This window comes from Poecilia reticulata, chromosome 21 (assembly GCF_904066995.2).
Source record: "Poecilia reticulata chromosome 21, P_reticulata-male-v2, whole genome shotgun sequence".
Classification (NCBI taxonomy): domain Eukaryota; kingdom Metazoa; phylum Chordata; class Actinopteri; order Cyprinodontiformes; family Poeciliidae; genus Poecilia; species Poecilia reticulata.
In genome coordinates, this window is record NC_088850.1 from 17,583,979 (window position 1) to 17,598,615 (window position 14,637).

At 37.0% G+C, this 14,637-nt stretch overlaps 1 protein-coding gene and 1 long non-coding RNA gene across 8 annotated transcripts in view; one reads left to right on the forward strand and one right to left on the reverse strand.

Annotated features, from left to right (window-relative positions):
- The window catches only part of klhl29 (kelch like family member 29), a 273,850-nt gene that overhangs the window by 87,045 nt on the left and 172,168 nt on the right, over nucleotides 1–14,637 (forward strand). For all 7 annotated transcript variants that reach the window (XM_017302254.2, XM_008398295.3, XM_017302252.2 and 4 more), the window contains one exon: nucleotides 168–473. In XM_017302254.2, the coding sequence (XP_017157743.1) occupies nucleotides 201–473 (273 nt within the window). In that variant the 5' untranslated portion in view covers nucleotides 168–200. The remainder of the gene's footprint in view (nucleotides 1–167; nucleotides 474–14,637) is intronic.
- Nucleotides 3,538–5,655, reverse strand: LOC103457858 (uncharacterized). Its single transcript, XR_532490.3, has 3 exons — nucleotides 4,731–5,655; nucleotides 4,126–4,240; nucleotides 3,538–4,031 (listed from the first exon to the last, which is right to left on the reverse strand). It is a non-coding gene; the product is annotated as an uncharacterized LOC103457858 (long non-coding RNA).

Consider the following 14,637-nt stretch of genomic DNA (forward strand, 5'->3'; position numbering starts at 1 on the left):
ACTGTGTTCTTTCCCTGCTCCACCTGATGTCTTACTCGTTATTTTTCCTCTTTGTACCTCCTTTTTTTCCCCTTTTTGTTAAATGTTCTTTTGTGAGTTATTCCTGTTTCCACCTCCCATCGTAGAAGAGAATGTCATCCTGACCTTCTGCTTTTCATTTCATGTAGGCCTGCCCCCGTTCTTCCCGCTGAGAGGAAGTGATGTCACGTCACCACCACCGTTTTGAGAGGGACTACCGGGGACCCTGGGATCGGCGAGACATCCGTCCCTCCGGCCTTCACAATGGAGGAGCCAACCATAGCTGTGCCTCTGCCGTCGTCAATGGCAACAACCGTCCGGGGCTGCTTCCCCTCCCGGTCATCCCTTCTCTCCTCCCCACTCCGGTTACAGTTGCCGTGACAACGTCGAGCTGTGACCTAGTGGTCAAGCGAGGCATCACGGTGGCAGGATCAGTAGCTCCGGCGTCGGCCAAGGTAAGATGGGGCTTTCTTCTTCCCTTGTCAGACATGTCAAGTTTGCTCCTTTACTGTATCAACTTTTTAAATTTATCACGATGCCCCAACCGGACAGAACATCCAGCTCACTCCCAGCTTTTAGGCCTTCCCTCTTTTCCTCTGTCTTCCACTTTTCCCTTCGCACATCCTAAAAAATATTGCAGCACCACCACGTCTGTCTTCATGGATCATCTGACTCACCTCTTCAGGCCCCTCCACCCTCCTCCCCCTTTTATTCTCTCTCTGCTGCCTCCTCCACTCTCCACCTTTATCCCTCTCTCCAGCTTTGCTGCTCTCTCCGCACTTTCACTGTCCAATGCCTCTTTCTTGCCAAACCATTTTCCTTCCATCTTCATTTTCTTTCTCTGCCAAATGGCAGGCTCGTCCTGCTTTTGCCTCCTTAGTAATTCTCCTCTTTCATTATGTAAATGACCCCTGACAGTTGCTCAGATGGATGCTGCTGTCGCAAGCGATGGTTAGAGGGGAACTAAATAATTGTAGGAGGCCTAATTTGAAGTGGTTTTGAAAATGTCTTGCATCTAAACGCCCCATGATCATGATGTTTGGGCCAAAATCTGATTGTAAAGCAACTTATATGAGGGTGTGTATTAGAGGTGCACGAACCACATATTTCAGGTGACTGACTTTTGATCCCTGGTTGATTCAAGCTGCTGGTACTCTGCTGTTTCTTTTTTAAACTGTTACAAAATACTTCTTGGATGCAGCATTACATAATAGAAACTTTAAAAGACTTTAACTGTCCCGGTTGCCCATTTGATGAATGTTTGTAGTGATTAAAAGTTTTGGGGATGAAGGTGGGAGTTCATTTTGATCAAGGTCATGAAAGAAAAGGATTATAAAAATGTGGGTTATTCATATGCAGTATTGTCGTTGCAATGCACCCCTACTGTCTAGGCTTTCATAAACAGTGATTTTATGCTAATTCAGTAATCAATATAATCTATTTAACAATATTACAAGCTGAGCTGACATCACATAAGTGGAGGTGTGGTGTAACTGTAGGTCATGTTTTTACTATATAAACACAGACAAAAGAATTCAGAGTTGATATTTTTATCCTCCTTTAGCACCTTTTGTAACGGTTAGCATGCCAAATGAGCTTAGCATCTCTAAACGACAGTTTCTGTATTCCCTGGAGAAATTAGACCTTTATTGTGATGCTGAGATCTCCCACAGTCTGAAAACGTTCCTAAATCAGACATATTTAAAAACAAAGGTTCAAAGCACAAAGGGATGAAGAAGAGAAACCTTACTTCCTGCTATTAAAATGGTTTCTGGGTCAAATTACTCCTTTGCCAATCCAAAAGCAAAGGATTGGCAAAGTGACTTTCCCAGAGTTGGCTTAAGTAAATGTTATGTAACAGGCTTCTGCTTTTCCCCTGGATCAGTCTGGTGTGAAATGACAAAAATGGCAAAGGAGTACAGTAACACTGTTCAACGTCCAGCTCTCTGTTTCAGCAGGCAGAGTGAACATTACATACCTCTGTTAAAAAATAAATAAATAAAAACAATCAGCCTGTTTTTAAATATCTTTTATAGTGGATCAGATCGGTATGGTTACCATCTGATTTGATTCAACCACTGTTAATATGTTCTTTATTCAGGAATGTGGTGTGTAGACCAATCAGATACCCAAAAAACAGAAGAGATGTGCAGCATCCTGACTTATGTCATGTGCAGTTTGGTTCTCCGTTGCATCCTGGGATTTGCTGGTGAGCCCTTTTGTCAGCATCATGTGAAGGAAGGAAGTTCTTCACCAAGAAATGAAGAACACCACTTTCCGCCTATTTTCTCTCCCAGCCTCCAGCTAATGAATAGTCATCTACTTACTTTCAGAGCTGTTCTATACCAGAAAATCTTTACTTATCTTTACTTAAATCTATACTTTAAATAAACCTACTTCTTCTTCTTTTTGGTTTCCTGCTCTCAGAGGGGTATGCATTTGTAAGAGCAGAGGTAAACAATGCAGTGGTAATTTACCCCCTAAGAGCTCATCATTAGATTCCCCGCTGAATGTACTGACCACAGAAACAGTAAATCTGCTCTGGCACCACGTAGCCATGTTTTTTTTTCTTTCTTTTGCTGAATAATTGCTTACATTCAGAGCAAGTCTCTCCAACTCCCACCATGGCTATTGTTATCATTCAATGAGTGCCAGTGCAATTAGGTGCTTTGCTTTGCACAAATGTTCACGCATAAAAAAAAAATTTAAAAAAAGCTACAATGTATGTAGGAATGTGGGATGTCTGGACTGCAGATGTATAGATTTTTTTCCTCAAGATGTCACCCTTAATTTAGGATAACAGACTTTTGTTTGAGGCTGTGTGTGCTTTTTACAGTGCAACTGAACAAATAAAAAGGTGAGCTATGCCATGCATTATGCATTAAAGCCCCTTAATCCTAAATGAAATCTTCCACATAAATCACCTAGCTCAGTAAATTAATCATCTAAAAGTCTGAGCTTAAGCACAACAAACCTACCCAAGGCATAGTAAGTGTAAGATATATTATCTTATTTTAAGAAAAATTATCTCAAGTAAAGAAAATGTTACTTGACACTGAATTTCTTGAAATGGCGTAAAATGTTCTTATTTTAAGAAAAATGTTCTATGTATTAAGAAAATAAATCTCATATATTCTATTTGTATTAGTAAAATTGGCTTGTTTTAAGTACAAATACACAAATTTTAAGATATTTGTAGGTTTATCTTGGTTAGATATTTTTTCTTGTTTTGGAAAATCTTGACAAGATAAATTTTCTTGTTCTGTTGGCAGATAATTTTTCTTATTTTAAGAAAATTATGCCCTATTTTTGTACTTTTTTTTCTTGTTTTTGAAAAGGGACTTTTTGCAGTGATATACCTAAATCTAGTTTATTTTTATTGTTGCATAGGATTAAAATATATATTTCGTCATAGCTTTACTCAAGGTTCTTATGCCAAGACAAAAATCCAAAAATTTATCCTGTGAATACTGGAACAAGAGATGTTATTGGCTTGCTGAAATGAAGACATAAGTTCAATTACTTTTAACATCTTTATTACGTTTAAGTTTCACATAAACACAATAAAACATGACTACCGGTCAGAATTTAAAGTCTGGATGGGCATCTGATTCTGAAACAATCCTGTAAAATGACAGAACAATGAAGATCTGACACAACTGCCGCACTCATAAGATGCCCTAAGAGTCAAGCAAACCAAATTGTCCAAAGCAAAAAAAAATCTTGGGATTAGATGTCAACAATAGGAGCTTCCTCCACAATGAACTTCTTCCAATAAGCCATAGCCTTTTATATGTGGAAGTCTTGCCTCAGTTACGGACGCTGTTCTCAAGACATCTGTCAGCAGTACAGAGAGGAGTGGCCACAGACACACATGCTGAAAGGTGTAGTAGCTATGATGTCCTTCTTTCAGAAGATCAGGACAGGCATGGTTCCAATGGCCAGTAGAAAGTTGGTTTCACGATCACCGCAGAGCTGGAAAGTGGTCGTGTTTGAAGTTGTTGGGTCATCTGCTAATTGGAGCACAGACAGAAAAACAATCACAAAACAAACCACATTTTAGGGACTTATCAGTGTAATGATGAATCAGTATCATAAATTTCTTACCTTGAGAATGTGAAGGACGCCGCCACTTGCAATTCCCAAAGTTTCTTGTAGATGGTGCAATACGTTATTGGAGATGTGTCTGGCATAGGCTTCACCATGGCAACAGTTTGGTTTACTTGAAAAATAAAACAAGTCTCATTTTAGTTCATGTGCTCAATTACAATATTACATGAATTCAAGATGGCAAGAAAGTCATTTTAATTAAATCAAACTAGGACTACTTAAATTCACCAATTAAAAATAGTGTTTAAAATATCCTGGCAACAGTGTGGAATATCTAACCTTGTAGACTCATTGCATTTAAGTTTTTAAATTACAGCACATCAAACACCCTCAGTTAGTGAAATACTAGGCGGAATTGCCCTTTAACCATTTCCCGAATCAGAAGCTACGAATGAGAAGCCATCTTAGCAATGTTAAAAAACGGAAGCTACCATGAACTCGTGTCGATATTATTTTTAAGCCACAGCTATTGTGGTTAATAACTGTTCAAAGCTTATATTCACAAGAGCGGCTCTTTAACCGCGGATGAAAATTGGCATATCACGACATGCTAACTAGCTTCAGTTAGCTTATCTTAGAAAGACAGACAACTTTAAACTTACCTCTGAGTACAGCAGCTGTAGGGCCTATACACGTAAAAAAGTCCTCCATCTTCATCCATGTCCAACCGAGATTAGAGAATTTGCCAAAAGAAAATCTTATAAAAGTACAGTAGATAAAAGCTTAGTTAGGCTTTTACAACTGAATCAACCGTTAATCAGGGCAGTTAAATGATCTCTGGCGTTGCCGTTAGCGATGTGCGGATTGATACTGAAATATCGATTCTTCCGATACCAAAACTTAATTCTTTAAAATCTATTGTCAGATCCAAGGATCAATACTTTCAACATTTTAGTAATTTGAGATAATGTAGATTAACAAGAGCAAGTTAGAAAGTAACTAAATTATTGAGATCTTGCCTAAATGAAACGTTGTTAATGGGAACTACTTTTTCTTCCGCCTGGTAAGTATGTAATGTGTAAGGACGTAATGCCCAAGCGCAGCGTGCTGCTGACGCTCACTCACTCAGAAATGAACATGTTGACAGATTATAAAAAAAGTGACACGGAGCTATTTCACCTGTCATTTTATAGTAGTTTTAATAATTAAACAATGATGTACACTGCTCAAAAAATAAATAAATAAAGGGAACACTTAAACTGTTCCCTTTATTTTTTTGAGCAGTATATTTAGTAGGGTTATTACTTTACTAATTTTCTTTTTTTTAGTTTGCAACTCCATTTTCATATGTTTTGTATATTTCTGCTGAATTAAAATAGCTTATAGTAAACAAGATTGTTGTCTCAATGTACTTCTGAGTTTAAAATGAGTGCATCAGAGTACATTGTGTTCTTTTTATGAAGCCAAGATATGGATTACATTTATTTTTTATTTAATTAAGAAACAAATTAACTGTCTTTGCACAAAGTATGGGATCTGTATTGCCAATACCAGCTTAAATTTTACTCGGTATTGGATCGGAAAGAAAATCTGTTGTATCAAACATTACTACTATCTCACTGACATTTTGGGCGCTTTCCCATTTGGATTGTATGATGTCATAAAAGGGGTTACAAACATGATGAATAAAATATTGTTCAAACTAATATTAGTAACTTATAAAGTAAGAATTTGAAATATAAACCAAAAGTTAAAATATTTATCATGACATTGAGCCAATCAATATTGTTGATTCTAATCTCATTGTGTGGAATACCAGCCATTTCAAATCACACATCAATAGAAATTTCATGACATGTCAGTAAGAGGTCCCACATCTTGCATCAAGAAGATCAGATTAAGAAGGTCCATAGCAGATAGAAACATGCCAAGAATTACCTTGATATATAAACTGATATTGTCTCTGAAATTGTTGTGTTAAATGTCAACCGTTTAAATATTAAATTATAATTTCCAGTACACTCTGCCAACTGTTTTTTTTTTTTTTTCATTGACAATAACACAAAGGATTCCATTTGGACATAGTCTGTTTTAATTATCTGAATACATTTCATTAAGTATGTGATTTTGCTTTCTGTGCTTGAAATAAGAAATTTTTACTTATATAAAATAAGTTCTAGACTTGAAGTTTGATTGGTAAATATTGATATTCTAGATTCTAGCACATATTTACTCATAAGTAATATTTTCTTAATATTAAGCTTTTATATCTTACTGAGATAATTAAGTACAAAAACACTTAAAATAAGAAAAATATTCTAACATAAATCCCTCTTGGTGAGAAAAATTATCTTGTCAGAAAGAAAACAAGAAAAATCTCCTTAATTTAAGATATTTAATCTTACTAAAATTTCAGTTTTTGCAGTGTAGCTGCTTACGTAAAACAGGATTCAGCAACCGACACGATCCAGAGACATTTATGCTCTCAGACCAGCTAAATAACAATAACATTAGATTTGGGAATGTTTCGGCATTTTGAAAATGGACACCTTAAAAGTTAACATTTTGTCATTTTAAATTTTAAGTGATTAAGATGTTTTGCAAGTACTGTAGCAAACCATGACACGTTAAAATGTAGTTTATTTGGTGTGTATTCTTTAATTATGTAAATGATTTTGCATTCAAAACACCATCCATGTGAATAGGAAGGACCTTACATGCATAGAAACGTTTGCAAAAAGATAATGGACACAAAACTATTTAAAAAAAAAAAAAAAAAAAGAAAATATTACTGGTAGTTTCAATATTTTATTGTGGAAGTTCTAAGCAATTATTCCCTTTAGAAAAATAAAAACTGCTGAACCCTGCAGTTGGTATTATGGTGCAGAAGAAAACTTTAAAAAAAACATTGAAAAGCTTCCCATAGTAACATGGTACAGGTGGGGAAACTTCCTGAAAGGACAGCTTTGATGTTCACGCCACAAAACTGGCTTATATGGAAGCGTGGGATGAACAAACCCTTTTTGAAAGAGCAGTTTGCCACGAGCCATGTGGGGGGACACGGCAAATATCTTGAATTTGCTCAGTCAGATCAGCACATCGTTCTAAAACATAGCAGTATATGATCACGCTGTTGGGGAAACTGTTTTTCTTTGATAAGGCGAGGCTTGGCCAGAGTCAGATGACGTGGAGATGGATAGAGCTAAATATTGGGCAATCCTTAAAGAAAATTTCCTCAGCTAAAACCTCAATAAAATACCTTGACGTTATTGGTTGCGGTGTGATGAAATGTGAACTCCAGCACTTGTATGTTGCAGACTGTAAAACCTAGAGTTGCCTGTAGATCCCAATAAAACTCACTTCTCTATCTGTCTGCGATGACGTGCTGCCTCATACTCGAAGGCTGCCTTTGTGCCACATGTGATCAAATCTGTGGGTGGTCAAAAGACGTACGACGGAGCGATGCAGCTCCCTCCGTGGCCCCCGTGTCTCCGTTCTGTCCACGGCCACGATAAAAAGCTGACAGAACGTATTGATTTCTGTTGTTCGGGGACTCGCCTCATAAACACACCAGCCCAAAAGGAGAAGGTGTCCAATAGCCAGACATGTACCAAAGTGTCTGAAACTGATAGCTGTGCATGCACTCTACCGTCCTCTGGGGTAGGATTGGTTTTGTTTTAGCTTTACAGCGTGTCTTAGTGATCTCTCTTTTTTTTTTTTTAAATAACATGTCACATTTAATGATCAGCTAAATGCGTGTGCGGTTGGGGTAGCGGCACTCTGAATGTGCGCGCGTGAACACATTTGTAGCCGTGCATAAATGTGTGGGACAAATGCTGACAGTCAGAAAGTGCCATCTGGCTACATCGTCCATGGGGATGTAAAACTGACCAAGTGGAACAGTGAACTACAGTTAATTCAGAGTTACACTTTGTCTGCCAGACGATTAATTATTTTGTTATATTTTATGTTTTTCTGTCCTCTTGTCAGGGATTCATAGACCCTGCATATACTACAGTAAATGGGCGGTAATGAGAAGAGAAACATTTATGCCCTCCACCGACCAGGGCCTGCAGACGCCATTAGGCCGTAGTTTGTATTTGCAAGTTCGACTGTTCCTCCAGGTGAGAGGTTGCGAAATTGTCTTGATCACATACGACTCTTTAAATTGACTTGAAATGAAGTGATAATTGCATTTCATGACTTTGTGAGGTCAACCAAGATGGCTTTTGATTGTACAGGCTGACGTTTCCCTGTGAGCCGTCCTTTATATAAGCACTGGATTCATGCACAGCTTAGAATAAATTTGCAATTTTATCAACCTCGTATAGAATGCAAATGTTCATTCTCATTTCAGGTGTCGGAGCACTCGACGCACATTCTCTCATTTGCCTTGATGCGCTTGCTTAAATGTTTGAAGATCCAGATTTAAACTGATTCCAATTTCTCTTTCAGATTTACAAATAACAGAAACTGAATGTCTTGTGAATAAATAGAAAATCGAGCTATCTTAACAACGATGTATTTATTCTTAAAAACAAAAAAAAAAAGAAAAGGATTAGTTGTCACAAACTGCCAGTCAGTTAGCAAAACTGCTGTCTTGCTAACAGTCTAAAAAAAAGAGTAAAAGGCTCCAGGTTAAAGTATTTTACTGGAATAAAATCACAGCATATTTCCTATTTGCTCCTCCACAAAACAGATTATTGAAAACTTATTTTCCATACTTAAATTGGAATGTACACTACAATGTTTTTTGTACTAGTTTGTTTAAAAACAGCTGTATTCAGCTTAATATCTGAGAGGGAAAAATCTCTGATTAATTGGTGTTAGATTATTGAATCATTCTTCTATTATGTAAACTGTACTGGAGACTTAGAAAGCCTCTCTGTGACTGATCACTATTTCTATTACTATTAGACACGATGTCACACTGTGTGAGAGAGCAGTCGGGATTACACAGCTCTTCAGTTATACAGGATTTAACGTTTATTTCAAATTAAAGATGAAATGATTAGTCAATAAGCTTTGCAAGCGGTCTTTAGCATCGGTTTAGTGATTAGCACAATTGGCGCTTTCATTTAGCATATCGTCACAAACGTTTCTTGATTTATAGGAAGATTTTGTTATAATACATTTATAACAAAATAAGGGTTTTATAGAACTGATTTAGAATATCATGCGATAGTGTTTATTCCTTAGATTGCAATAAATGTGTTTCATATCTCCAGACATGACAGCTCTGTCCTTATACTAGGCTTGTGATTCACCACTTCAGTGGAGCCAGGCAGGTTGATGTGACACTCTGGTCCCTTTACAGTTTTTTTTTTTCTGAACAATGTTTCCAATCAGAAAACAGAAGCAGCCTATAATTGTTTGTCTTGTCTGGCTGTTTAAACTTGTAAAACTTATCTGTTTGCTTCTTTTGAGCTTCTCCGGCACCAAACAGCCCAGACGTTTGCGTTGACTCTGATTCGTAAAACTGCATCTACTTTCCTCCAAAAGGGCACTCTGGCTATTTTGAGAGAAAAGGAAGTGATGTGAATCCATCTGTGCATCTTCAGTTTTAATGAGTTAGTACAAGAATAGCATGAAAAAATAAAAATAAAAACATTCCATTGTAAAACTAATATATCTGGTTGCTAGAGTTTACAAATAAATGGATGCCATGATTTTGTTCTTTCCACATGTGATAAGGACATTTGGTCACAAAATAATCGTGCTTGTGCTTGTACATGCATGTCATTATTTTTGCCCTGGTTCATTCGGCGCCTGAGCAAAAAAAAAAAAAAAATCCCTTTTAGTTCGTCCATGAAGCTACAGCGTGTTAGAAGACTGAGAGCCAGCAGACATTGTGGGATTACCATGGGTGAGCAGCCTCTTTACTGCACTGCCACTGTACTTTTCAAATAACTACGTCCCCCATGATTTTCTGTGTTGCTGCTCACTCTCTTATCCTTAGAAATAATTTCTTATTCCTTTTTGCATTTTTATTAAAGCCGTAAGAGTAGCATATCTGTAAGTTCAATGGCGATTTTAAAAAAAGAAAAGAAAAAAACCCAGCAAAGGCTGGCCTAAATGTTAATTTAAGAACATTGAGTGTGTTGCCCTCGTCTTAATTGATATTTCTTTTCCTGAATGTAGCGCTAAAGAGTGACTGGAGTTGTATACCTGTAAAGCAAAGCTGAATTCAGTGTTACTTTTTCAAAGATTTGCTCTCCTGAAGGTCTTGAGGAAAATCCATGCTTTTAAATCTATGGTTAAATGTTTGCTCTATATTACACCCTGTTATTGAGTGGTAGACAGGATTTTCTTGGATTTATGCAAGAGCTAAAGCTGAAATTATTTATCTACTAACATATTACTCGGGAAGCATCTTCCCATGGACATTCGGTTAGAAGCTGGATTTTCTTGCAGAGCTAATCCCCTGATATTAAAGTTTCAAATCCGTCCTTGCTTGATGTTTAATAACACCAGCGCTGTGATTTTTATTTATTTTTATCAAACCTTATTTATCACAAATGCCAGAACCATGGTAAATACTGAGAGCGTTTATTGATTTGTGAACATTGATAGATTTTGGCTTATGTTGATTCTCCATGTCAGTCGTACTTTGGTTCACTGTTCCTGTTTGTATTTGCCATTACTCTTGTTAAAAAGTATCTGCTTGGTGTTTAGATCAATAGAATAACATCAAAAAGCTTCACATTTGTCAACCCTAAACTCAAGTAAGTAAGCAACTCACAACAGATCCTATATTATCATGTCTTTTAAACAAAAACAGTGAAAATTGAGATGTGTGTGGGGAAAAAAACAACACATGCTTCACACTATTACCCACAAATGGAATCAAGGATTCACAAATTTTAATCTGTGGTTTAATAAGCATTTATTCGATTTGAAAGGGATTCAGTTTGAGTGTGATCAAAACATTTTAAATTCTGAACCTCTTTTAAATGCCTCTTTTGTTGAGCATTTGCATGACAGAGGATCTAATTAGTATTTGAATCACACAACACGTCGTCAAGCCTTTACAAGAAAAAAAAAAACTAACTTGCATTGGATGATTCTCTGCTTCGGTTTAAAAGTCAGTAAATTTACCATTGGTCAATCTGACTACTGATATCCAATGAGCTACTTTGGATATATACACATTGCCATACATTCTTGCATTAAGAAGTTATCACATACTGTACTTTTGGCTGTTTTTTTAATTATTATTATTTATTTAGCTTAAACTCAAGAATATGTACTTCAGTCCTTTATTGTTGTATGAATTGCATTCTGCTGCTCCAGTATGATCTGATTATTGAATTGTTTTTGCCCAATAAACTACTCTGGAACACGATTGTGTTTTTTTTTTTGGGGGGGGAGGGGGGTTGAGTAATTTATGCATTATAAACCCTTCAGTAGATTTATCAAAGAGCCATAGTTAATGTCTAAGTATGATACTGTTGGACAAAACAGTATTGCACATAATCCTGCATATTCTGCTTTTGTATTAAAATACAATCTAACTAAAACTGTATGTGTTGGTTTTGCTGTGCTCCCAACACAACTGTTAGATATTTTTTGCAGCATGAGACTGATCACGTCCTTGAATGTTAACCTTATTTTTGCTGTATATGTATTTGAATATTAATTCCTCACTCGTACTTGTATAGTTATTTTTTAAACGATCACAAATATCTTTTTTCACCTTAAGGTTTTTCCAGCCCCTTTTTTGCAAAAATGTATCTTTTTTTTTTTTAATATCAAAAATGATTGTGATTTCCAATTATTCGGGGCACAAAAATGAATCCTCTGTATGTTCAAACATATTAAATTATAGACCTATTTCATAAAAAATTTAATTGCACAGTTTTGTTTGTATTCTATGAACTTGAAGCATAATTGTTGCTAGTGGCATAAGACTTAATCGTTTGCAGCACAAAAAAATTGAACTACAGTCCTACATCTTAACTCGAAACAAAAAGGATGAAGTTTAAGCTCAGTTTAAGCTCAGTTTAAGCTCACACAAGCAGCAGTGCCTATAGAGTAGTTTGTCTGAACTTCCATGGCGTTTCAAGCAGTGATTCCCGTCTTTCTTTGGAAATATAAACTCTTAAGATGCATGGTGGCAGGCGAAAAGCTTTCATGATCATTATTGACTGATGATTGCTTGATGGGAGTTGCAGCTTTAACCTCTCACCTGCTGTGAGGATCCTACGTCTGCATGTAAGCCTTTTGTGGGTGGCAGTTGAGGGGTTGCAAATGCAGCCTGTTACAGCCTGACTAACGAAGCTAACCAAACCTCATTTGTTACTTTGTAGTCATTGGAGACTGTCTTCATCCAAGTGTTTTCTAGCTTCAGTTGCAAAGCAGACAGCCTGTTTGAGCTCAAGGTAAGAGCTATTCAGTGAAATTCCTGCTGGTGGAACTCCATTATGTATGTTTTCCTGAGCAAGACCGAATGAAGTGGTACGTTCTGCAGAACGCATGCCAAAACACGCAGCTTTGGCTACTCAGACTGTCGGGATTATTTCCACACAGAAAATATTTCTGTTCAAAGTTGCTCAAAAGAAATCGGCAATAATCAATGCAGCCTTTCATGAAATAAAATTACCCTTCTTGTGAATTAGACCTGTTGGTCATTGATTTCAGCCAGGTTAGTTAGCCAGTGGATTGAAGAAGCCCCCCACGCTGTGACCACACAACGCTGAACAGCAGGTGTCAGCTCCCCACTGTGACAAAATCAAAAAAGAAAAACCTCAGGCATGTCTCTTCTCAGTGATTTTTTTTTTTCTTTTTTTTTTTTTTTTTACCTGTGTACCGGTTTGTGCTGTTTTCCTGGTATTTGGATGACGAGACGAACACATCGGAAAGTTGTGCTTTTTTGTTGAAATCGACACGTCTGCAATCAGCCCATTTCAGCTAGCAGTTTATCATAGTTGATTACCCTTGTGTTGCTGCAACACTGACGTAGTTTTGATTTTTTTAATGCATTTTTCATATAGTCGGGTCTTCATATCTGTATGGAGAGAGAAAAAAGAAACTCTTCTTTATATGAATGTCAGCCTTTGGTTGAGAAGCCTTGTAATGAATAGACTCGAAGATTTTGAAATTATTGAATCTCTGCAGGGGTTGAGGCTAAAAGGGGAAATGTCTTTTGAAAAGTGGGATAACCTTGTGATGAGTTACTGTGAAATGTGTTGAATATGAAAAGATTAAAGTTTGAAAAGGCGCACACAGGGAAAGCTTGATGAGAGACAGAACTGGGAGAAGTCAGGGGCTTGGGGGATGACGGGACGGGAGCAGAGTGCGGTGGCAGGGGAGAGTTGTTTTTGAATTGACTCCAGATAGGAAAGAAAACGCAGGAGTCGAACTCCATCATCACGATAAGGTGAAACTTCACAGTTTCAAGGCAGGTACGCTCACCATGGGGTCTGAAAAGAAAGCTGCTTTGTTATCAGGAAAGCAAAGAAAACCGCCTAGGTGTCTTTTACTATCATCTGTACGTTGTCAATAGGTAGTCGTGGTGTATTTTCTTTTACTGTGAAAATGCCACAAGTACCAGCCGTCAAAAAGGAAAATCGCAACAAATAAACCAGCCTGCCTCGGGAGAAGTCTGTCATTTATTATCCAAAAGACATTATGTTAAACCTGCAGGCTTTTTGTAGGTGAGTTAAGAGTTCCATTATTTCAATGGTTGAACAGGTTTAAATATGCAGAGCAAGAGGTCTACTGCGTTTTTTCCACCACTAAAGTGGCTAAGTGATGCGTATGTCGGAGTGCATTTTAACGCTGAAAGTCAGCTTGTTGACAACGAGCCGAGATGAACCCGTCGGCTTTCTCTGCTCCACCCGTCCAGTGTAAATGCCAGTTTTGATGAAGATGGCTATCAGTGGGTACATGGAACTCGGCTTTCTGGTATTAGAAATAGTGTGATTAAACTAAAATGTGGAAAAAAAAATCTTATGCTAGAACATAAGAGCTAGAACAAGGCCTTAATTTCTGGCTAAATTAGCATGACAGGCTGCCTATAAGGGAATACATAACGTGCCTCATTTCTGTGTACAAATATGCAAAGTATTGATACCTAATGAACTTTTACATTGACATTACAACCACATGTCTGTGTATTTTGTTGAAAATGATACACTGACAGAAAGTAGAGGACAATTATGAAATGGTAGGGAAATATTACATCTCAACATTTGTTGAATTTTCAGATAAAACTCTTAAAAGTTGTCTGCTTTTATTTTTAGGCCTCTTAGTCAATACTTGGAACAATGGCACCGAAACCTTTTGCCACACATGGCAAAATGTGTGGCATAAAAAATGTCGATATTTATCATGAAAAACAAAACTTTTTATGTTGTAAACAATAAACAAAATGCAATAAAAAATATAAAACGGTATAGTTTTCTTAAGGGGGTCATTGTACATTGTTTGAGGTTGTCTTCCATTTTCTTGGCACTGCTTTAAATTACAAGTTTTATGTCATGTGTGTCTATCTGGACGTCTGTACACTGATTTCCTTTTTCCATGTCTTCTGTCACATTATACAGAGAGAATCTGTTGCATCAATTT